Raw genomic sequence first — 24,938 nt, 5'->3', positions numbered from 1 at the left:
CGGAGCAGGGAGCCCGATGCGGGGCTCGATCCCAACCTGAGCCGAAGGCAGACGCCTAACAACTGAGCCACCCAGTCTCCCCTTTCATCTACAGTTTTCTATAAGATTTTGTATAGAGTTGACTTTATTTCTACCTTAAATGTTTGATGGATTTTATCAGTGATTCCACTGGGGTCTAGAGATGGGCAAGGTAGTGTTAATTAGGAATTCAGTTTCTTTAATATAAGGAAATTCAGATTGAGTGTAAAATTCTGCTTGAGTTTTCTTTGATAATTTCTATCTTTCAAGAAATTGGCCCATTACAAATAAATTTTAAAACTTAGTGGCATTAATGTGTTCATAATACTTCTTCCTTTAATGTCTGTGGTATTTGTACATGCCACTCTTACATTCCCAATATTGATATTTTGTATTTTCTCTCTTTTTTTTGATCAATCTAATTAGAATTTTATTAACATTACTGATCTTTTTAGAGAATCAGATTTTTACTTTATTGACAGTTTCTAGTATTTATCAATTTTCTATTTTATTGGTTTCTGATCCTGTTATTATTTTCTTCCTTCTTATTCTGAATTTAATTTTCTTTCCAGTTTTTTTGATGTGGAACCTTAGGTTATTTATTTCATATGTTTTTCTTAAGCTAAAAATTTATCTTCAGACACTGTCTTAGCTGCATCCCACAAATTTTAACATGTTGTGTTTTTACCTTCAGTAAACTGAAAGTATTTTCTAACTTCCTTGTGATTTATAATTTTATCCTTGGATCATGCAGAAATACATTTTTTAACTTCCAAATATCTGGGATTCTCCAGATATAGTTTTATCCTTCGTTTTGAAGTTAATTGCGTTGTAGTGAGAGAACAAAGTCACAAAGAGGCACATTACAAGCCATATTGAAGGAAACATCTCAAGGAGCTACAGGTGGGCATGGGAAAGAGTGAATGGGCAGAGGATTGAGAAAGCAAAGAAAGCCCAGTCAGGACAGCATAGCTGGGGAGTTAATCTTCTATTTCCATGTCTAAGACAGAAAGCATGATCCTAAGGACAAAGTTGAAGTTTGAGTGTAGGTTGTCAAGAGCCAAGTACCACACCTACTCGACTTCACCCTCAAAACACCTATGCAAGGTAGAATTTGACTTAGAGAGGAGGAAGAGTAAGGGAGATTAAAATTACTTTGTAATTTTTTAATAAAAGGTAGTTATTAGATCTATTGCAGACTTTGATAGAGTCCCACATGAATATGAGTCCATTTAAAAAAGTATTTTCTTAAAATTTTATCTGAGAGAGACCATTAAGAAAAAAAGCAAGCATTGTATCCTAGATGTTTAAAACAACTAAATAATGGGAAATTATTTGTGGAAATAATTCCAAGGGCACAGGTTTGGTATTTTGTTGTTGTTTTGTTTTGTTTTTTACACAAAAGATACTACATTGAAAAATTTTAAGGAGTAGAAATTAAAGTTAAAATAGTAATATTAATCAAGATTATCTCTCTTGACAATGCATATTCAGAAAAAAATCATCACTTTTGGGGCACCTCTATGGCTCAGTCGGTTTAGCCTCTGCCTTCACCTTAGGTCATGACCTCAGGGGATGGAACCCCACATCGGGCTCTCTGCTCAACGGGGAGCCTGCTTCTCCCTCTCCCTCTCCCTCCGCCCCTCCCCCTGCTCATGAGTTCTCTCTCTCTCAAATAAATAAATCTTTTTAAAAAATCATCATTTTAAGAAGCATAATTATTTGGTGAATTAAAGGAACACAGGTTTAGAGTTCCTTTGTCACCAAAAGCTGCCCTGCTTCCTGAGTTCCCACAGGAGCAAAGATCCAGTCATCACATAATTCTGTGCTATAAGTCTAATTTAATACTCATCTCCTCCTCAAGTGGATCTTTCAGTCCCTTCAGATTGACTTAGACACACCGCATATGAAAACACACATACGGAGACACAAGGACTACCCCCAGCTGCGCACTTCTCTTTTACTGACTTACCTTTTCGAATGTGGATTAGTCAGGGTTCTCCAGAGAAACAGAACCAACATAATATGACTATATGTGCACATCTGCTTGATAGGTGGCGTGAGCCAGACTCCTTACGGACGAGCCTGGGAAGGGGGTCTCTGGCACCTGCAGCACGCAGGTGTTTCTCATCACAGGAATCCCCTGCCGGCGCTGGTCTCGGGTGGAGGAGCTCCGAGATCCCGCGAGTTGGGGCTCCATCTGGGGAGAGTTGTTCACCTGCGCAGGCCGCAGGCCTGGTTCAACCGTCCTCTGACCCACCTCTGACGCTTGGCACATCCCAGCCCATCCTGGCCCTGCCCTGCCATCCAGACCCACACCTACTCCTCCTACATAGCAAATAAAAGGAAAAAAAAAAATCTCTCTCTCTCTCCCTCAATCCCTCTCCCTCACTCGCTCTCTCCCTTTCCAAATCATGTAAGACCTTATAGCAGGGCATGATAAGGGGCTCAAAATTTCCTGTAAGAGCAATGGAAAACAGTTCAAGGAGAGTGACAGGATCTATCTCTGTCTAGCTAGAGAGAGAGAGAGAGAGAGAGAGAGAGAGATTTTCAGGAATTAGCTCATGTGGTCATGGTGACTGGCAAACTCAGAAATCCATAGGTAGGCCTGCAAGCTGGAGTCTCAGGGAAGAGCGTCAATTGAATTCCAAGGGTGGTCTCTTGGCAGAATTCTCTCTTCTTCAAGGGAGGTTAGCCTTTTCTATTAAAGCTGTTAACTGACTGGCTGAGGGCCACCCATATTTTGGAGAATAATGCTTTATTCAAAGCCTACTGATGTAAATGTTAATCTCATCTACAAAACACCTTCACAAAAACATCTAGAATCATGTATGACCTGATATCTGGGTACTGTGACCCAACCAGGCTGACACATAAAATTAACCATACAAATGGCTTTTTCATCTCCTGTCACAGAGTTACTTGTCCTCTCTGGTCTAAAAATGACCTGGTTCCCTAATCCTATAAATCTATTCTGATCTTTTATCTGAATTCTTCTAACCATTTTGTACTACTACTTTAGGATCTTATGCTGTGAAAAATGACATTTGAAAGCCTTAGAAAGTGTATTAACTCACATTTTTACTTGTTATCTCTGGGTTTGTGGAATGTGAATCTCCTTGAAAACAGAGACTCTGTTGCATTTCTCCAGCACCTACCACTGTGTCTTGGAAACAGTATTAAATGAAACAGTATTGAATAACTGCAATCTTTCATTCAAAAAAAATTTGTATGCTCCTGCATGAGAATGCATAAGAATATGTCTCACAGGCTCATATGTATATATATGATATATATGTTTTACTCATTGATATAGCCCCAGTACCTAGAAGAGTGCCTGGCTCATATCACTTTAACAACCATTTGGTAAAGAATTTAGAAATAGTCAATGGTGCATAAGGAGGGAATTAAATACAATATAAGTTCTATGGAAGAGGGGATCTTATGCTGCTGGTATATGCTCCAAGCACCTGACACAACTCTAGACATGTATTAATTGCTCATTAAATGAATTGTACTGACCCTAGCAAAAATTCAACAGATTCTCTGTATTACCAGTTACCACCTTATGGATAAGTGCTTTTATTTGCTAAAAAGAAATACAGGAATGGTGTTGTCAGATTATAGTAAATAAAATAAAAATAATGACTGTTTCATTTTTTTTATTCCAATAGAGCTTATTATGCCTCATTGGTATCTTTAACTTGAATTCTATTATTGAATCACCTCTGAACTAAAATATTGCATATTTTTAAAGTAAAACTGAATATACTCTATATATTTTAGCAGGAAATGTTAAGTTTTAAACATCTTTCAGATATCTTTGTAACCTTAACAAAAAATACATCTAACATATATTTTTTAAAGATTTTATTTATTTGAGAGAGAGAGCATGAGCAGGGAGGGGGCAGATGGAGAGGGAGAGGGGTACAGGGAGAGGGAGAAGTAGCTCCCCCACTGAGTAGGGAGCCTGATTTGAGGATCCAACCCAGGCTTCATCCCAGGACCCCAAGATCATGACCTGAGCCAAAGGCAGATGCATAACTGACTGAGCCACTGAGGCACCCCTAACATATGTTTTTTTAAATATCCATTCTACACTAATAAAATAAAAGTCAAAATTAAAATGATCAATTTCATACTTTTGTAATATGTATTCCAAGAACAAACATTCAGCATGTTTGTTTTTCTCCTTAAGTGTTTAACTTTCACTATTTAAAAAATATATGTATTAATGTGGCTATTTGATGAAAGCTCTTAGATTACTCAATTCATTTACACAAGCTTTTTGGCAATAGGATAACCAGAAACTCCTGCTAAAAGACACTGCAGCAATGATAAAATAAAATGCATATTTTATTTAAGGTCTAATGTTTCATTAATTCCACACAAGAAAACTAAGAACTCCCAACCACAATGTTTTCAGGTTTCAATATTTACTTATTTTCATAATGAGATCAACAGAGAAGTTGGTGTTGGAATTGGGGAAAGAAGATCATTTTATATTTACATGACTAGAATGTCCATGTAGATGACCTCTCATGCAGAGATGTGATTACATCAGTCATTTCCAAACCCTCAAGTCCATCGTTCCTATTATCCATGTATGTGCATATTTGTATGTGCATGTGTGTGCATATATGTGCATCAAAACCAGGCTTTTTACTACATGAAATGAACATAGAAAAGGAAGTCCTAGTAGATGACTTTCTGTAATTATCTCATTTCTCTTGTAAAATTGGTAACTAATGTAATAAAAGTATTTACTTTTCCATCCATAGGACCTAATTGGTGACCTGAAGGAGAAGCTTTCAGATCACTTCAAAGACATCATGGTTGGCCTCATGTACCCACCGCCATCTTACGATGCTCACGAACTGTGGCATGCCATGAAGGTAGTGGTCTGACACAAAAATATACCTGTAATAGGGGTGCCTGGGTGGCTCAGTCGTTAAGCATCTGCCTTCAGCTCAGGTCATGATCCCAGGGTCCTGGGATCGAGCCCTACATCGGGCTCCCTGCTCAGCAGGAGGCCTGCTTCTCCCTCTCTCACTCCCTCTGCTTGTGTTCCCTCTCTTGCTGTGTCTCTCTCTGTCATATCTGTAATAAGTACAAGGCAATATTTCAGTAGAGGGGAAACTGCCCTGTGATGTTGCTGTATGTGATCAGGGGTTGGGGAGGGAATATCTGAGCAAAAATAAAACAACGAAAATGTTGTGCTCAGGATAAGTGACCCTGTTAAGAAGAGGGGCTTCTACACCCTAGTAGCTGGGATCAGCCTGTTCTTTTGCTGTACAAACTCAGATCCACTGACCCAGCTCTATGCCAAACTACCAAAAGAAAAAACTAAATAAGCTTCCAGTGTTGTTCATGTTCGTCTCTCCCTAGTATGTATTAATAAATTAAACAAAAATGTTCTAAGTCATGTGACCCTCTTTAAATTATTTGTAAAAATTGGACTCACTAAGTAAAAATGGGATACTGAGTCAGACAAAATATAGATGATGTCTTTATTTTTGTGACCCTAAAAGTCCTTTACAAAAACCATTGCTCAAATATATAAAAATTTTACTTCTGAAAAATTAAAAATAATGTCCTTACAGGAAAGTCATTTCCATGAAATAAATTGACTACAGATTTGTTAGAGACTTTGTTGCTTACGGATGGGGTACAAAAGGCTTTTTACATCTTTCCAAATACTGATATTAAACACCTGCAGAACTGTTGTAATCATTCCAATACCATGCCTGCCAATGACCAGATTACTCAATCTGTGAACAATGTGACAGGAAAGAGGAAAGGGGAATAAACTAAGGGAACCTGGATTTTGGCCATCATATTTGCAGATGAGAATAGACATTGTATAAAATTCATATGCATTTCAACCAATCGCTTTTTTATAAATTGCATATGGCAATTCTTACCTCTTGCAAAATGATGTGACTACAAACTATAAGAAGGAAGTCTCAGGTTACTGTTTAGATAAACTTATATTTTATCAGTATCACATGGAATGGTAAGGATTTATGAAACTTTCTGGAAGATGTGTTGTCTTTATTATCACTAGCACAGAAAAATAGATGCATATAGCTGTAAGAGACCGTAGAAAGTACCCAGTCCAATGCTTAGACAGATGGTACAAAAATCCACATTTAGGGAGAGGCAGGGATCAAGCCCTGAAACATCTTTAGGAAACTAGGAGACCCTGGTTCTAATTTCAGCTTTCCAAAGACTGATATCCTAGTAGCAAAAAAAAAAATCAGTGTCATGAGCCTTGTTCAAACATCTTTTTCCACATTATTTAGAAATGCCCATGTTGTTTTATTCTAAATGAAGGAACAGGGTTTCAGAAAATAGTATCCTCCCAGGGTCAAGTAGCTAGTAAATAGCAGAGCCAGAACTGAATTGGGCCTATCTTTATCCCAAACACGCTTTCTTTCTCCTCTGCCGCCTCTCAGAATACCAGGAATGTTGTAAATCCTTATTATACATTAGATGCACTATTATTCCCAATACAAATGCCTTTATATTTCTCCCTTTCTCTGTATTACAGGGAGCAGGCACTGAAGAAAATTGCCTCATTGATATTTTAGCTTCAAGAACAAATGGAGAAATTTTCCAGATGCGAGAAACCTACTGTTTGCGTAAGGAAATATACATATGTACATATATTTTACACACATATAAGCTTTATATTTTTCAAATAGCACACAAAATATTCCAGCTTATGTGTTTTTAAAAATTTTCTAAGACACCCTTATATTTGAAATATCACTCACTCAAGACCAATTAACTCACTAAGTAAAATTGATGATTAGGTTATCAAAACTGAACCGATTCTCTGGACAATCAAGTTAAGCAAAGTTTCCAGGAAAATAATTGCAAGTTTCTATGAGGTGAGTGTTTACATTAATTCAGGCAAGTGCCCAGCACCATGCTTAGGGGCCCTTTTATTTCTTACCCAGGAGAAACCAGGTATCTAGACAAAATAGAGCAAAGAACAATAACTGCTTAGCAAATTCGACATATACGGTTAACTACTTCACTTTACATAAATCTTATAATCACTGTGATCTATCTCAAAATCAGATTTTTACACATTTTAAAAGTAGAAAAGTTAACTATTTTCATTTTCAAAAAAGTTTAATGCCTTAAGCTTCATCACATCATGTATTACCTCTCACTGAATGTCAAGAAACTATTCTAGACAGTTACCTCTGCTGCATTTGAGCAAGAACAAGGGGGAATTTCCCAAAGGGAATGAAGTAAGAACCTTCATTTAAAATATTAAAGGAAACAAAGCACTTGGGAAAAGTGCTGAGCTGCGTAGCAGTCTATGGAAATAGAATGCAGAATTCTGAATTTTGAGAATTAGAGAATGTGCTATGACTCTCATGTTATTTTTCAATTTTGGAATAAAGATAATGGCTTTTTAAGAAAACAGACTTGTGCCTATGTTACTGTTAGGTGTCCACATTTCTCTGGTGGACTCTAGGAAATTGACTTCATCTGAGTAGAAAGCAGTAAAAGACAAAGAAATGTCAACAGATTGATTGTATTTCCTGTATTTTCCCCTCACAACTGAGGAAATAATATTAACTTACTCAAAGTATGTGGATATGTGGTTCTATTATAAATCATACCTTTAACATGGAAGTTCTTTCCTAGAATATAGCAGCAACCTTCAAGAAGACATTTACTCAGAGACCTCAGGACACTTCAGAGATACGCTCATGAACCTGGTCCAGGTATGAAATTCAAAAATTCACGCCATTTTGCACTAGTAAAAAATATATATGTTTCATTTTCAAAAACTAGAACAGAAAACTCCAGTTTAAAAGTAAATTCTGTATAATAATATTTACTGAATACCAGCTAAATTCAAAGCACTATAATAGAAACTTGGCTTGGCTATAGAAACAAATGAATATGAATAATACACCATTTCTATTCTAAAAAATCTATATATAAGACGATTATGATTAGAGACACACACATAAATAATTATATTAGGTTCTAGCTCTCTGTCTAAAGAGCTAATAATGAGAAATCCAGAATTTGAATTGAATCCTATAGACTCCCAAGTGCCAGCATATGATCCTCAGCACTGCCTCTGAAGATTCTGTGGTACCATACATTACCACAGAAGAACACTACTTCAAATTAAAATTAAAATTTGACAGTTATTTTGTTTTTCTGCACTGACAAGATGGTACATAATTATTTCATTCAATTAGTATTTCTTGAAAACATCCCACATACTAGCACTGTAATAATATTTTTAGATATAATTAGCCTTTGTTTTATGCATATTCTTAAATATGCCTGTCATCCAATTCAGCAAAGGCATTCAGGAATGTAAAGAGAATCAATGTGCAGTTCTTTACTATCAAAAAATAAAATCTACTATCTTTTTTTTAACATATAATGTATTATTTGTTTCAGAGGTACAGGTCTGTGATTCATCAGTCTTGCACAATTCACAGCAAACAATCAATCATGGAACATTACATCAAAAAGTAATGATGTAATGCATGGTGATTAACATAACATAATAAAATAAAATTTAAAAAACAGAAAGAAAATCTAAAAGTTCATGGGAAAAATGTCTTAACCAGTATTTTGGTTTGGTTTATGTTGTACGAGTATCTGTGTGTGTGTGTGTGTGTGTGTGTGTGTGTGTGTGTGTGTGTGTGTGTGTGTGTGTGTGTGTGTGTAATGAAAGAAGCACTTCTAAATCCCCCAAACTTGGGATGCTTGGGTGGATCTATTGGTTAAGTGTCGGCCTTCAGCTCAGGTGATGATCCCAGGGTCCTGGGATCGAGTCCAGCATCGGGCTCCCTGCTCAGCGGGGAGCCTTCTTCTCCCTCGGCCTGCTCTTCCCCCCCGCTTGTGTATTCTTTCTCTCTCTCTCCCTGACAAATAAATAAATAAAATTTTTAAAAAATCCCCCAAACTTTTCTCTTTATGTCAAGAACATAACCAAGTAGTTGGTTAGTTAGCACAAAATTTCAGTAAGAAACATTAAGTAGATAGAATTTTATACATGGGGATGTAAAATTAAGAAAAGACTTCATTGCCTTTAAAGAAAAAAGAATAAATGGTAGCCCTTTTAGGGAATAAAGGTGGAAGAGCAATACCTAGAAAGAGAGCAAAAGACCAAGAAGGAGGAGACTAGGGTGAGAATGCTGCCAGAGGACCTGGGAAACCCAGGGCCCCACATGTTCAGGGGGAGAGTCCGAATCACCAGATGAAACCATGGGATAGAACATGGAATGTTCTTTCTTCCTTTTCCCTGAGCCACTCCTATACCAATTGCCTCTATGAGTCGCTAGATTTTTTTTAACCTAAACATTTCTATGGCCACTATTGCCAAACTCTAGATATTCTTCCTTGTCCTTTATCCTCTTCTGGTTTATCTGAAGTGGTACTGTGTAGTATATCCTCTGTGAGGGTTGTATCTCTTTCACAGCTCGATTTTGGCAAATTTAGAGATCTAGCAGTTTGTTTGCAGCTTGAGTAGCCCACTTTTCTTTAATCTGGATTAATGATGTCCTTGGAAATGTAAATATCTAAGAAACTTAGAAGAATTCTAATGTAATTGCTTCCAGGGAATACTGTATACCACTTAGCCATACCCAAACTTCTCTCCTAGACATATTTCCGTGCATCCTTTCACTCTCCCTGACCATATTTCTTGTTTTTCACGACTTAAAGCCAGTGCCTTGAAAGTCCTCTCAGATAATAAATTTAGTCAGATACTTGCTGCAGGGGTGAGTCTTAAAAGGTGTTTGCTTTTCAAATCTTCTTCAAGAATGCTTGGAGTCAGTGGTTTCCCCTTTGAACTGTTAGAGACACCAAACACCTGGACTTTCTCTCTATTCTCTTTTATTTCTGCTTGCAAACCAGCCAGTTATTTACTGACCTCATCTCTTTCTGGTAATACATGGCCACTAGCATAAAGTAAATGCCATTTCTCAAGCTCACATGGAGACCAGAACAGGTGCTACTGATCAGAATACAGCACTCCTCCAAGAAGTGATTCAGAGACTCAGTCTCTTTCCATCTAGTGGCTAATCTATCTTTCCACCTTCCCTCTAATTTCATCATGCCTGTCCTCAATCTACAAAAGCAGAAAGACACTGGAGGATTGTTCCCAGGAATTTTTATGGGCCTAGCTGTGATGTCTATCACTTTTGCTCACATTTCATTGGCTAGACCTCCATCAGATAACTCCCCTTAATATCAAAGGTAGCTGTAAAATATATCCAGTTGTTTGTCCTCAAAGAAGATGAAACAAGTTTGGAGATCAGCTATCAATGTGAAAATGAGACTTAAAAAGCTGCAACCAAAACAGGCCAGTGAGCAACAGAAGATGGAAGAATGAAGACATTTATGGCAATAAACAGGAAATCTATGAGGATGACTATTTGGGGCACAAAATAGAGAATGTCCCAAGGGATAGCAATGTAGTAAAAAAGAAACAAATAAAATGTCCTGCATTATTTCTTAAAAGTACTTTAAAGGGTAAATGTCTTTGCATTTTTATTCATGCTTTAGGTTTTTTGACATATCCTTATTGCGTCACCATTTTTAATTATCTTTAAAAGATGACTGTGTGAAAGTTTCTTGGCCCTACTTCTAATCTTACCTGTAGAATGATAATGTTCATCATACTATATACTATGTATATAGTATACAATTTTAATCTGAATATATTAGCTATATTTTAAATTTCTATATAACTAATCCTATCATGGATACTTAATTCATATGAGATGAACAAAAACCCAACTCCATTTTAATCTTTTATTCCTTCTGTTTTGTGTTCAGCCTTGATAAACTATGTATGTGTAAAAAAAAAAAAAATCAGTCCAACATTTACCTGTACTTGATTGATTGATTGCTGAGTTGTTCCAACAAGCACATTTCAAAAATGCTAGTATGAAAGCTAGCATGGGAGTAATCAGTTCCCATCAAGCCTCTGACCGACCCTACTCTTCAAAGCCTCCTTCTGCTCCATAGGAATTGCTCTTCTCCGAGCCTGTCTTATGTATTTTTAGTCTATCTTACCGTATAATGTGGGATGTGTTTACATACCCACCTACCCCAGTAGCTTCAGTTTCCCAATCGTGAGAACTATGTCCTATTCAACTTTATAGTCTTAGAACAAGGGTCTGTGTATGATACATGGAAAGCAGGTCAGATTTTTTTGAAATAAATGCTGCAAAGAACAAATTCTTTAAAAAGTCTGAGTGAATAAAGAATAACAAGGAAACAAGGAAGCATTCAATATAGGAAAAAAAATACAGAATATTCCCCAGCTATTCAGGAAAACACACCCAAAGCCATATGCTGATTTGTCCCGAAATTACAAATTCAAATATTTACCTTACAGAGATTTCTATTTTTTTTAATTCTATAAAGCTTAGTTTTTTAAAAAAAACAAAGTTTTTTTAAACTTTTCTGAAGTTAAAATATTATATTACTGTACACAAGAAAGATAAAAATTAAGAATTATTTCTACCTTGTCTAAAACTAGTCTGTATACAAAAATAGTTAAAGTGAGAGCATGACTATTATTAATGAATTTTTCTTCTAAGATATCAATGGCAGTGAATTACTACTTCATTTTCCTTCTTTTCTTATGTTATTTTGCTGTCTTCTTCATTTGGGGTGGATTAACATGTCCAATCAAACACAGGTGGTATGGTTTCCCTTAATATATATTTGTTATGATTAAAAACTTCATGTTGGGGCACCTGAGTGGCTTAGTCATTGAGCATCTGCCTTCGGCTCAGGTCATGATCTCAGGGTCCTGGGATCGAGCCCCACATTGGGCTCCCTGTTCCGCGGGAAGCCTGCTTCTCCCTCTCCCACTCCCTCTGCTTGTGTTCCCTCTTTCGCTGTGTCTCTGTCAAATAAATAAATAAAATCTTTAAAAAAAAGTCATGTTGTACTTCACACATATTTTGTATTATTGAATTCAAGAATTAATAAATATATTAGATTGGAGCACTAACTCTCCATTCATTACCAGACAACATGGATTTTACTTCTTTTTTATCCTTTTTATGCAGCATGGGTATGTGTTCCCAAGCTATTCTCAGTTTTGAATTAGGAATAAAAATTCCCTAAGGAAAACATTGTTGAGGAAGCCAATTATTAACTACACCAGATTAAGGAGAGATTGGTAATTTGGACTGATTGGATTTCTTCAAATTGTTCACTTGAAAAAGGTGATATAGTACTAAGCAAATCCACTGACTTTCAATTAAATTAAAAATTTTCAGGAACTCCTGGAGGGCTCACTCGGTTGTCTTCCTTCAGCTTGGGTCATGGTCCCAGAGTCCTTGTGATGAGCACCCAATGTCTTATGGAAGTGTTGAATCATTGTGTTGTGTACCTGAAACTAATATTATACTGTATATTAACCAGCTGGAATTTAAACAAAAACTTTTAAAAAATTCTCTCAATTTAAAAAGGTCATAATTTTGGGGGTGCCTCGGTGGCTCAGTCATTATGCATATGCCTTCAGCTCAGGTCATGATCCCAGGGTCCTGGGATCGAGCCCCGCATTGGGCACCCAGCTCAGCGGGGAGCCTGCTTCTCCCTCTCCCACTCCCCCTGCTTATGTTCCCTCTCTCGCTGTATCTCTCTCTGTCAAATAAGTAAATAAAATCCTTAAAAAAATAAAATAAAAATAAAAAAGTCATAATTTTTTTTAATTTTCAACTAATGATGCTACAAAATATAAATTAAAACAACAGTTTCCCAGTCAGAAATTCATATTGGCATAGGCATTGCCCCTAATAAAGGAAAGCCAATGGTCCCATTGTAAATCCATGAGTTGCACCCTAGTATCAAACAAGTTTCTATTTTCTTAATATCCAAATAGAAATTTATTTCAATTTATTGATGAAAAATATACATTCTCTGATAGGAAACAAAATGTATTTTATTAGGATAACCTTGCATTCCATTAAAGCTATATCACAGTCCAGCTTCTGCTCCAGAATCCTGCTTCCTTCCTCTCCCTTCCGTGTTTCTCCCAAGCCCACTCCGTAATAAATAAGACATGTGCTGATCTCCTCTCAGACTCAGCTTTCCAAGGAAACCAAAGGCTATATCTCCTCCTTGTAGAGACAAGGATACCCAGACTTAGAGGGATTACCATTACACATCTACTGAATGAGAGGGCCAATATGAAAAGAGGCCTAAGTACACTATCACCCCATTGTTTAAATCTAATTTCTCTTATCTTCAACCCCATTTGACTCCACTCCAGTTCTACTTCTATTTTGTAAAATGTCAAATGACCAATATGCAAATAACCTTTTAATATCTCTGTGCCTCTTAAATGGTTGAGCTATAAACCACTTAAAAGTACTGACATCTCAGAATCAAGATTGCAGTGGATTTTTTTAAAGCAAAGATTCTTATATTCCAGAAAAAAAAAAAACCACAGAGTTCTGAAAATTAAGCATGACGGAAAGTAAGTCATGGGGGAAATAATCAATGAACAATGTTTTCTCAATGTAATAGGCCAATCAATCTTATTCATAATTGTAGTTCTTTTTCTGTGAAATTAAACAATAATGCTTTATTATTGATAAAGTCTATATGTGTGTGCATTTGTATATAAAGTAATATTATCTATATAGATATACATATTTTAAAACAATGCACTAATTTATGTCATCATGGGGTTTTATCTAATTTGGGTTATGACTTTATAGTATAAAGTATTATTTATTAATTTCAATTTCTAGGGTTGGAACATTAAATTGTGTTTGTGTGTTTAACTTAGAAATAGCTTTTCAATGTAGTAAACTTTTCCTTCCAATAGAGAATATCAAAAATGAGGGTGAACAGAGACCTAGATTTTATAAGAAGCCAAGGAAAATTAATAAGGTTTACTTAAAGATTAAATACTTGTAAGGTCTCACAGTACATTTCTCTTTTTTTTCTTTTAAGATTTTATTTATTTGATAGAGAGAGACACAGAGAGAGAGGGAACACAAGCAGGGGGAGTGGGAGAGGGAGAAGCAGGCTTCCCGCTGAGCAGGGAGCCCGATGCAGGGCTCGATCCCAGGACCCTGGGATCATGACCTGAGCCAAAGGCAGACACTTAACGATTGAGCCACCCAGGCGCCCACAGTACATTTCTCTTAAAATGTAAAACACACTCTACAAGTATAAAATAATATGCATTTCATAGAAAATACTTAAATTACAATAGAAAATGGAAGTAAAAAGAGGTATCTTAGTATAATCTCCTTTAATAGTCTTTTTGAAGATCAGAAGTCTCACGGTAATTCATAATGCTTATGTATAAATAATGATATATATAATTAAATGTATAATTTCTTTTAGATTTTTTTTAATATTTTGAAGATTTCCCATTGACTCCCAACTTCTACATTAGCGGCTCTTCAGTTTTGAGCCTCTGATTTAACATTTGGATTAGTAAATCTAGAAGGTTGGGAAAAGATAAAAAGTGAATTTAGGGAACTGAAAAAGTTTATCACTTCCCCTGACCACTATCTGTGGTATACACCACTTGAGAGAGAATCTCTCTAGACATTTTACAAAAAGGAAATGGAATTCCTTCCTAAAGGTTGTGCAATTTAGACTGATGAGTTCCAACCAGATAACTGAGGGCTACTTTAGTGTAAACAAGTCTCTTCTACCCTAAAGTTGGGATCATTATTCTCTCTCTCAATCTCTCTCTCTTTCTCTCTCTATTTCTGTCTGTCTCTGTCTTTCCCTTTCTCTCTCTCTCTCTCTCTCTCTATATATATATATACATAGATGATAGATAGATATTCTCTGTGTAAAACAAGGTATATATCTACGTATCTTTTCCTCTTAACCATATTATAAGTCAATTGTATGTCCTTATCTTTATTATTTTACCTTCTTGAGATTCAGATTAGGGAGATTTACTTTGTAAATTAAGGAATATGAACCCATTAGTCTCTCAATTCCTTCCCAATACAAATATTCTAAAATTCTTCAATTACTGTAATTACATCCACTGCTTCCCTCTGCATTTTATTTGATTTTCAGAATCAAAGTAAAGACTGTCTGTGGCTTTCATCTTTTTAACTTCATAAAAATCAGGCACACCTCTTTTGTGAATTAATAGAGATTAAGGGAATTGGAGCATAGGAGCCTTAAGATATTCATGAAATGGAAAGTGTTGAAAATTATTGTCATATTTTCTGGGAGAGATTCTTTACTTAATCTTAGTATTTTCCAAAAAGGATATTTCTAATAAGGAAACAACTCAGCCAGAACACCTTCTTCTTGAAAACTAATGCCAATCATTAAACGTGCTTACAACACTTCATGCATGCTTTTATTAACTAGATTTACACTAGATCTAATTATCTGTCAAATAATAAAAAATTAATCACTTGGAGACCAATTAATCGGTGTGTGCAAATCACACTGGAGATGATAAATGTTTTCACAGAAGGAGAGGAAATGACCCAACTGGATGCTTACTCTTCATTTTAGCTGTTAGGATTTTCCTTACAATGGTTTCTCAAACTTGTAGAGTGAGATTTCTGGGGATGTTATTGCCATCAGATTTTAGTGATCATCTGTAGTCAACTTACCTATTTCAAATATTTTCAGCTAGATTTTCATCCCCTTAATTTCTTCTTTCCACAGTTTTATTTTGCCCCAACCCAAATCCTGTACTAATTTATGCTATTTCTCTAGCATTTACATCAGTTACACACACCATGCTGTTCTCTTAGGTTTTTTACATGACAAACCAGCTTGATTCTCCCTCGGTGGAAAAAGCTAAATCACAATTTACTTATTCACATTTTTTAATCCACCAGTCTGCTTAAAGCACTTTTGGTAAGTAACTGCACAAAGAAATGAACAGACAAGCACCATTTCAAGTTCAATGTCAAAACTTTTATGTTTCAAAAAATATTTCAGATACAGAGAACTGCAGAAAATTCTTAAATATTTCTCACAAACTTTGTAAGGGTAGGTGTTTACTTAGCTATGTAGTTTAATTGGAAATCACTCAAAATTTCAATGATCCGTAAATTTTTCCTACATCTATTAACTAATTTTTTTATTATTTATTTTAATTCCAGTGTAGTTAACATATGGTGTTATATTAGTTTTAGCTCTCAATATAGTGATTCAACAATTTCATATATTGACTCAGTACTCCTCAAGATAAGTGTATTCCTTATTGGCTAACTGAACATAATAATAAAAAAAATAAGTGTACTCTTAATCCCCTTCACCTATTTCACCCATCCCCCACCCCCACATCTCCTCTGGTAACCATCCATTGGTTCTCTACAGTTAAGAGTCTGTTTTTTTTATTTGTCCCTTTTTTTGTCTTTGTTCATTTGTTTTGTTTCTTAAATTCCATGTGTGAATGAAATCATGTGGTATTTGTCTTTCTCTGTCTGGCATTATACTCTCTAGCTCCATTCATGTCATTGCAAACAGTAAGATCTCATTCTTTTTTATGCCTGAGTAATATTCCATTGTGTATATACACCACATCTTCTTTATCCATTCATCCACTGATGGATACTTTGACTGCTTCCATAGTTTGGCTGTTGTAAATAATGCTGCAATAAACATAGGAGTGCATATATCCCTCCAAATCAGTGTTTTCATATTCTTTAGCTAAATACCCAGTAGTGTGATTAATGGATTGTAGGGTAGCTTATTTTTAATTTCTTGAGGAACCACTATACTATTACACAGTGGCTGCACCAGTTGGCATTCCTACCAACAGTGCATCAGGGTTCCTTTTTCTCCACATCTGTGTCAACACTTGTTTATTGGGGTTTTTATTTTAGCCATTCTGACAGGTGTGTGGTGATATCTAATTATGGTTTTGATTTGCATTTCCTTGATGATGAGTGATGTTGAGCATCTTTTCATGCATCTATTGGTCATGTGGATGTCTTCTTGGGAGAAGTGTCTGTTCAGGTCTTCTGCCCATTTTTTAATTAGATTACTTGGGTTTTTTGGTGTTGGGTTGTATAAGTTCTTTACCACGTCTTGGATACTAACCCTTTATTGGACATGTCATTTGGAAATATCTTCTCCCATTCAGTAGGTTGTCTTTTAGTTTAGTTTGGTTGTTTCCTTTGGTGTGCAGAAGCATTTTATTTTGACGTAGTCCCAATACTTTATTTTTTCCTTTGTTTCCCTTGCCTCAGGAGACATATCTGGAAGGATGTTGTTATGGCCAATATCAGAGAAATTACTGCCAGTGCTCTCTTCTGGAATGTTTATGGTTTCATGTCTCACATTTATGTCCTTAATTCATTGGGTTTATTTTTGTATATGGTGCAAGAAAGTGGTCCAGTTTCATTCTTTCACATGCAGCTGTCCAGTTTTCCCAATACCATTTGTTGAAGAGATTGTCTTTTTCCCATTGGATATTCTTTCCTGCTTTGTTGAAGTTTAATTGACCATATAATTGTGGATTTATTTCTGGGCTTTCTATTCTGTTCCTTTGATCTACAGAAATCTGTTGCATTTCTATTACACTAATAATGAAGCAGCAGAAAGAGAAATTAAGAAAACAATGACATTCACAATTGCACAAAAAATAATGAGATACCTAGGAATAAACTTAACCAAGGAAGTGAAAGACCTATACTCTGAAAAATATAAAACATTGATGAAAGAAATTAAAGACAATACAAAGAAATGGAAAGACAGTCCATGCTTATGGATTGCAAATATTGTTAAAATATCTATACTACCCAAAGCAATCTACAGATTTAATGCAATCCCTATCAAAATACCAACAGCATTTTTTTCATAGAACTAGAACAAACAATCTTAAAATCTGTATGGAACCACAAAGGACCCCAAATAGTGAAAGCACTCTTGAAAAAGAAAAACAAAAGTGGACGTATCATAATTCTAGACTTCAAGTTATATTACAATGCTGGAGTAATACAACTGATCTTTGAATTCCACTATCTAAAAGTCATTTCTTTAGCTTTCCTACATTCATTTAGTATTGATTCAATTAGTATTTGTCAAGTGCCTGCAATGTGCCAAGCATGATTCTAGGCAATAGGGAATTGTCAATGAACAAAAGAGACAAGGACCTCATCAGTGTTTAAGAAGCTTAAAATCTAATGGGGGAATAGGAACAATTCAAGAGAAATCTAATGAACAGGTACATTATATAGAATGTTAGAAGGCAGTGAAAGATATGGCAGAGCAGGATAATGGGGATAGAAATTGTTGGACTGGGCACAGTAGGTAGATTGCAATATTACATAGATTGGTCAGGGAAATCTCATTGAGAAGATAAGATATGAGCAAACATTTGGAAAGAATGTGTCAGCAAATAAATGGTAATGATAGGGCATTCCAGGCAAAGGGAAAGTTAAGGGAAAGTTCTAAGGCAAGGGAGTGGCTGACAGTTGTGAAGAATAGCAAGAAGGCCAAGTGGTGCCGTCTGAGCAAGCCAAGAAAATGTTCTATAGTAGTGGTGAGTAATGTCAGAAAGTTCAAATCTGTGCCTTGTAAGGACTTTTGCTTCTGTTCTGAATGAAATGGAGAAAGGAGAATCATTACTGGATTTTGAGAAAAGGAATGATATGATCTTTTTTTTTAATATGTACAGTTTGTTGCATGGCAATTATACCTGAATAAACCTGTTCATTAAGAAAACCAAACTCAATAACAAATCAAAGACTCTAACAACAAGAAAAAAGATATTTGAACATACTTTCACCAAAGATAAATGGATGACAGTATGTGAAAAGATGTTCAACATCATTGGTCTTTAAAACTATTGGTCTACTTTGAGAAAAGACATACACACAGAGACAACTCATTTAAATAAAAAAAATATTCACACTAGATGCAATGTTGAGGAAAAAGTAGGGAGACAGGATAGAAACAAGCCTGTAAGGATGCTATATCAGCAAAAAAAAAAAAAATGTCAAGATACAATATTAATTTGGACCCATAGGAAATCTCTGGTGGTGATGAAAGGTGCCCAGATTCTGCATGTGTTTTGAAGGTAATGTCTATATTATTTCCTGAGGAACTGGATGTAGGATATAAAGTAAAAAAGAAGAAATAAAACGTTACTCAGTTTTTTAGTCTGAGCAGTAGGAACAGTGGAGTTATCATAAACTGAAATGTGGAGAGTTATGGATATAAGAGGTTTTTTAAGTTGGAGGGAGATCAGGAGATAGATTTTGAATGTGTTGTGTCTAATATGTATATTAGAAATCCAAGTGAAGATGTTTGGTTGGCAATTGGAATATATGCATCTGACATTCAGATGGTAGATCTAAGCTAGTGATGTAAAATTGGGTATCATTACAACATAGATGGAATGTAAAGCCACATGAACAGTAAAGATTAACAAGGGAAGGATTGTACATGCAGACAAGAGCAGTACTAAAAACTGAGTACTACAACTTTCCAGTATTAAGAGATTGAAAAGTAAAAGGTGGGCCCAATACATAAGATTGAGAATGAGTAACCAGGGAAGTACAAAGAAGGAAAATGAGAGTGCAGGATCCTGGAAGCCCAGTGATGAAGGCATAACAAGGAGGAGAGAGTGAGCAATTGCATCAAACCCTACTGATATAGGTCAAATAAGATGAAGACTATGAATTACCATACTAATGTTTTTGATACTAATATTCAAAAGAGTTCAAAGGAGAAGAAAAATGCCACGCCTTTAAGTTTTAAGGTTGGAATAGGCAAAGTCATCAGAGGATGGGATGAAGCACTCTTGACTATGAGTAAAAGAGAAAAGGCTCAACTAGAGATGGAACGAAAGTGGGCCTATGGAAATAAATGACAGCCTGATGTCAAAATTCCACCAAAGCAAAACGATTTCTGAAGTGGAATTATGGCTATTGATTGAAATAGCAATGCTTCAGACATAAAGACACCAGCGACAATAAAACATGGCCTTGAAGAAACTTATGTAACTAATTAGAACTGGTTACTGTTGTAAAGGAAGAGTCAACAGGAAAATTCAAGAAGTTGGATGTTGTTTAATCAATCCCCAACTTTTAAGATATGTAATCCATTATAATTCCCTAAAATTTGAAATATTTTACTACATTTGTGTAAAATATTGGTTAAGGAGAACTGGCTTTCCTTTTACCTCATGTTTTAAACTAAAAGGTTCAATAAAAATGTATACAGTGTCTTGAAAAATAGTTTGTATCAACTTTTCCTTAGGGGGACACCTCTAAGTGATACACAACTTCTAAGTTATAATTAAAACATATTAAATTTTCCAGAGCTACAGATTTACTCACAAAAGTATGTAGTTTATTTATTTCCCTATGAATAAATTGATCTTTCTCATATGCTTCCAGCTTTGGGTTAGCAAGGAAAAAAGCCTAATATTTAATTTAATAAACAAATTTAATCCATACAGTACTTTGAATAGTCAATGTGAGTACATGTTCAGTATCATTTACACAGTTATTGAGTTAAATACTCAACTCTCAGATTTCTGGCCCTGTTGGTGGAGAGGCATTTGTGTGTGGTTTAGGAGATATCTTTATGAGAGTGATGGTGCCTCAGATCATGAAGATATTTTCTGCATCCTTGCTCATCTTGACTATGGAATGGTAGTTCTGAACAACTCTGGACATGCAGCTGATGAAATATAGATGTCCAGGGTATGAGCATTTCTTAGTACCAGCTTCCAAACCACGGAGCTTGTTAACTTATGATCCTTTTTCTGTCTCAATTTGGTCAGAGCCGAGTAACCTTCTATGATGGTTTAGCCTCATCTTTACTCTCACCAGAGCTGAAGAATCCCCTAAGTTCTAGGTCCCACACAGTCTACCAATGTGGTCTACTTTATAGCTCTTGGCTACTGGAACAGTCTCTCCCTGCCATGGTCATAAACGACTCCATCTTTCAAGCTCCCCAGCCAGGTTCTCAGCTAGCATGCAAGTTCCTCCATCAGGAGCAGATAAGAAATTTGGGACACATTAATGCTACTTAGGGATTGAGGTCAATTCAAAAGAGTTGTGTTTAGGACTTTCCTCAGCCTGATCTTGCTATATCACTGAGTTCCTTGTGATGTGGCTATTTCCAAGTCCAAAATCATGATGGGAGCAGAAACCACTGTATTCTCAGTGTTCTCTCAGCATAGGAAAGAAAGAGAGAGAGGGAGAGAGAGAAAGAAAGAGAGAGGAAAGAAGAAAGAAAGAAAGGAAGAAAGGAAAGAAAGAAAGAAAGAAAAAGAAAGAAAGAAAGAAAGAAAGAAAGAAAGAAAGAAAGAAAGAAAGAAAGAAAGAAAGAAAGAAAGAAAGAAAACAAAAAGGAAGGGGAGAAGAGAGGAGAAGGGAAGGGAAGGGAAGGGAAGAGAAGAGAAAGAAGAAAAGAGAAGAGAAAAAAGCATTCCCTCCAGATCTCAACCCAAGGGAAACATTAAATGAACTGTCTGATCACATGTCTCCTAACTCTTCCCTCCACCCCTTATAGTCATAATCCTTGGAGACCAGAAGCTCCTGCACTGGCTAACCCTCCTTCCATCCTGTTTGCAATGGACATCTCTGATCAACTTGGCCATGTCTGTTCTTTATATGATAAATGGTTGGGAGTGGTGGGCATGATACAGATTTGTAAAATATTCTTACTCCACAAAATCTGGATTTCATTATTATTTTATTGTTGCATGTATCCTATTTGACAAGTCAGAGACAGAATATTAACTCATTCTTTCTCTCTGCATTTTCACTCTAAAATGTTAAATCCATCTGTATTACCCACTGCCAGGCCTTGGATGCTCAGTTTGATGGGAAGAAGAAACTGCACAGAAGAGTGAAAAACATTTCAACGTCTTTGAAAGATGACCACTGGTGCAAAGAAAAGATAAAACCCACATTTTTAAAAAGGACCTATGTTTCATATAGTATTCAACAAATGTAAACTCCAAATAATGATAGAATTTTCTTAGGAATTACCAATGTATTTGGGGGTTCAAAGATTTTTGTCCCAATAATCCTATATGGGTTGTTAATTAAGAAAATTTACAAAGGAAAACCTGTGCTTATTTTACAGGGAACCAGAGAGGAAGGATATACAGACCCTGCTCTGGCTGCTCAGGATGCAATGGTAACAAGAACCAGATCTCAAAGTGACTATGAAAACCCTTTGTTAAAATGGTCTGGGGTGGTTATGGGGCTACTTCCTAGCGGTATGATGTTTCAGGTCCTGTGGGAAGCCTGTCAGCAGAAGACAGGGGAACACAAAACCATGCTGCAAATGATCCTGTGCAACAAAAGTTATCAACAACTGTGGCTGGGTAATTATTAATCAGGTTTCTTTTCAGCTACTTAACTGATAGTATAATAGGAAGCAGGTAGTTAATTGGAAGGGAGAAAAAGGTAAATATTACATATAGAGGAAAACTAGTCATCACAAAGGTACTTATTTTGAATTACATTTATACAGACATGTCTTATCTAATGACATTACTAAGGAATAAAATTTTCTTATAATTTTATTTTTTCCAAAAACTGAATTACATAAACTTTAAATACTGAATCTTTTAAAATCATCTCTGTTTCTGATGGAGAACTTACTCAAATAAATCAGCTATTTTCTATTAGGCATATTATATGTTTTCTTGAAAAGAATATAGTAAACATGGTTTAACTAGTCCATTACAAGTCAAGGAGATTATTATTAATGTCATGATTTATGTGAAGCTGCCATATTTGTCTCAGAGGTGCACTCATATTAGTTTGCACATTGTTTGACCTCTATACTTTTCTGTTTCTTTTAGTTAAAAAAATTGTTTTGTTTTTTCTACATAAGTAAAACGCTATAAAAAATTGTAAAAGACAGCCTACCCCAACTCAACCTGTACCCCTATACTTTATTTACTTTCACTATTTGTAGCAATCTAATCAATATTTATATTTTAAATTTGTAATATTTATATTTTAAATTTATAATATGTACAAAATCTCCTTTGAATTATATCAATTTGTTGAAGTTTTCCAGGAATTTCAAAATATTTCTGGGCAAGACATAGTAGATGCCATTAATGAATGCTATGATGGATACTTCCAAGAGTTGCTAGTTGCAATTGGTAAGTAATAATTTACTCGGTGTACAGCAGACCTTTCATTCCACAATAAATGCCGATTAGCTTGATTGAATTAAAGATGCATGACTTTGCTCTTCATTGAGTCACTTTCCCCTGAATTTAATTATTTAGTAAGGATGTTAACTCTATAGAGGAAAGTACATTAACTCCTGATACAATGCACTAAACTGGCAACTTGATAACTTTAATGAACAAATACCCTTCTCTAATAGCTGGTTCAACTTTCATACTCTGAAACTGAATTCTCAGATATTCTCTCAGGTAACTGGGATCTCATACCTTTAAATTCATTTTATATGTACTGATTTCCATTCCCTTGTTAAAGAGCAGATAAAAGCTAGAAATATGGCTCCCTTTTCTCCAAGAGGAAGAGTTTTTTTTTTTTTTCATCATCTTTAATATTTTGCCTTTAGGGGTAAGTTCTACCATAAAAATTTACCAAGTTGTTACTCAGTAGTGATTTCTGCAGGCTACTGTGAGAAAGACACACCTCCATCTCTTTCCTAAGGAAAGATATCTTCCCACAGAGAGGAAAACAGTGGTAGCTATCCATAATGACTACTATTAAACTACCCATGCTGTACCTTGTGCTGTGCTATGACTTGACAGCATACATTGTAGGAACTACAAATGAAGGGTCTTTGTGAAATATCCCCAGAGAGAACACACATCAAGCAATCACTTATATTTGTTGGATAAATGTACATTATGCTTTTCCATTCCTAGAATGGCACAAACATACATGGGCATTGGAGATAGTAGGGAACAGAATTTTTTTTTTGATTGCTGTGCATTTTTTTAATTTTTTATTGTTATGTTAATCACCATACATTACATCATTATAGGGAACAGAATTTTTATAGCTTAGTTTGTAAAGGAGTTTTAAGCAAGGGTTCCATTAAAAAGCTTTGGTGGGTTCTATGAAATCCTTAAAATAGTATATAATATATGAATATGTGTGTGTTTTTCTGAGAATATGGTGCATTTATTGTGGCTAATTCTCAATATAATTTAATAACCACATATCACATCACAACTTATTTAACAACAAAGGCCCAAGGAGGTTAATTGAATACTTGAAAGTCTATCAACTAATGAACAACAAAGTTATGACAAGAACTCAAGTCATCTGAATTTCAAGATAGCTCTCTTTCCACTATAGACCATACCACAAACAAAGCAGTGGGTGAGAGGAAATAATGGAAATGAGAAATACCAGAAAACAATTTAACTGATTCATTCATTTATTCAATAAACATTTATTGAGTCATCTACTATTCTGTCCATTGATTCAGTGCCTGCAAATGGAACAGTAAAACAACAAAAACAACAAAAGCTCCTTCTCCTCAAAGTGTCCACATTCTAACAGTGACTCAAGAGTGCTATGAGGTTCACAGTTATAAATAAAAGTAAAAGATGAAGGCATGGTCTTACAATCTAAAATTATCATTTGAACTATAGCGAAAGCACTGTTGTGATGACTTTATTTTACCCAAAAGTTATAGCCTCACATATGTTACTCATTTATTTATTAACTTATTTACTTATTCAAATAAACATTATTGAATGTCAATAATCATCAACTGACCTCCGTCAAGTACAACAATTCACTAGGCTGTAAGTTGTTCTAATGCCATAATGCTTTTGGTAAGATGACTTCTAACACTGGTCCAGGCCCCTTATCGCCCATCCAGTTTTGTTTTGTTTTGTTTTTAAGAGACCTCAGATTTGGGGTGCCTGGGTTGCTCAATTGGTTGAGCATCTGACTCTTGGTTTCGGCTCAGGTCATGAT

At 35.5% G+C, this 24,938-nt stretch overlaps 1 protein-coding gene across 1 annotated transcript in view; it reads left to right on the top strand.

The window, feature by feature from the left end:
- The window catches only part of ANXA10 (annexin A10), a 108,296-nt gene that overhangs the window by 76,805 nt on the left and 6,553 nt on the right, over positions 1–24,938 (top strand). Inside the window, exons 4-9 of the mRNA XM_028104337.1 lie at positions 4,800–4,913; positions 6,572–6,662; positions 7,687–7,766; positions 22,093–22,146; positions 22,243–22,336; positions 23,033–23,128. Of these exons, the coding sequence (XP_027960138.1) occupies positions 4,800–4,913; positions 6,572–6,662; positions 7,687–7,766; positions 22,093–22,146; positions 22,243–22,336; positions 23,033–23,128 (529 nt within the window). The remainder of the gene's footprint in view (positions 1–4,799; positions 4,914–6,571; positions 6,663–7,686; positions 7,767–22,092; positions 22,147–22,242; positions 22,337–23,032; positions 23,129–24,938) is intronic.

Source organism: Eumetopias jubatus, unplaced genomic scaffold (assembly GCF_037043125.1).
Source record: "Eumetopias jubatus isolate StellerSeaLion01/CBP00866 unplaced genomic scaffold, mEumJub1_p1.0 scaffold_2, whole genome shotgun sequence".
In the NCBI taxonomy this organism is placed as follows: Eukaryota; Metazoa; Chordata; class Mammalia; order Carnivora; family Otariidae; genus Eumetopias; species Eumetopias jubatus.
The sequence above is the reverse complement of the archived record's forward strand: the minus strand, read 5'-3'. Positions and strand labels throughout refer to the sequence as shown.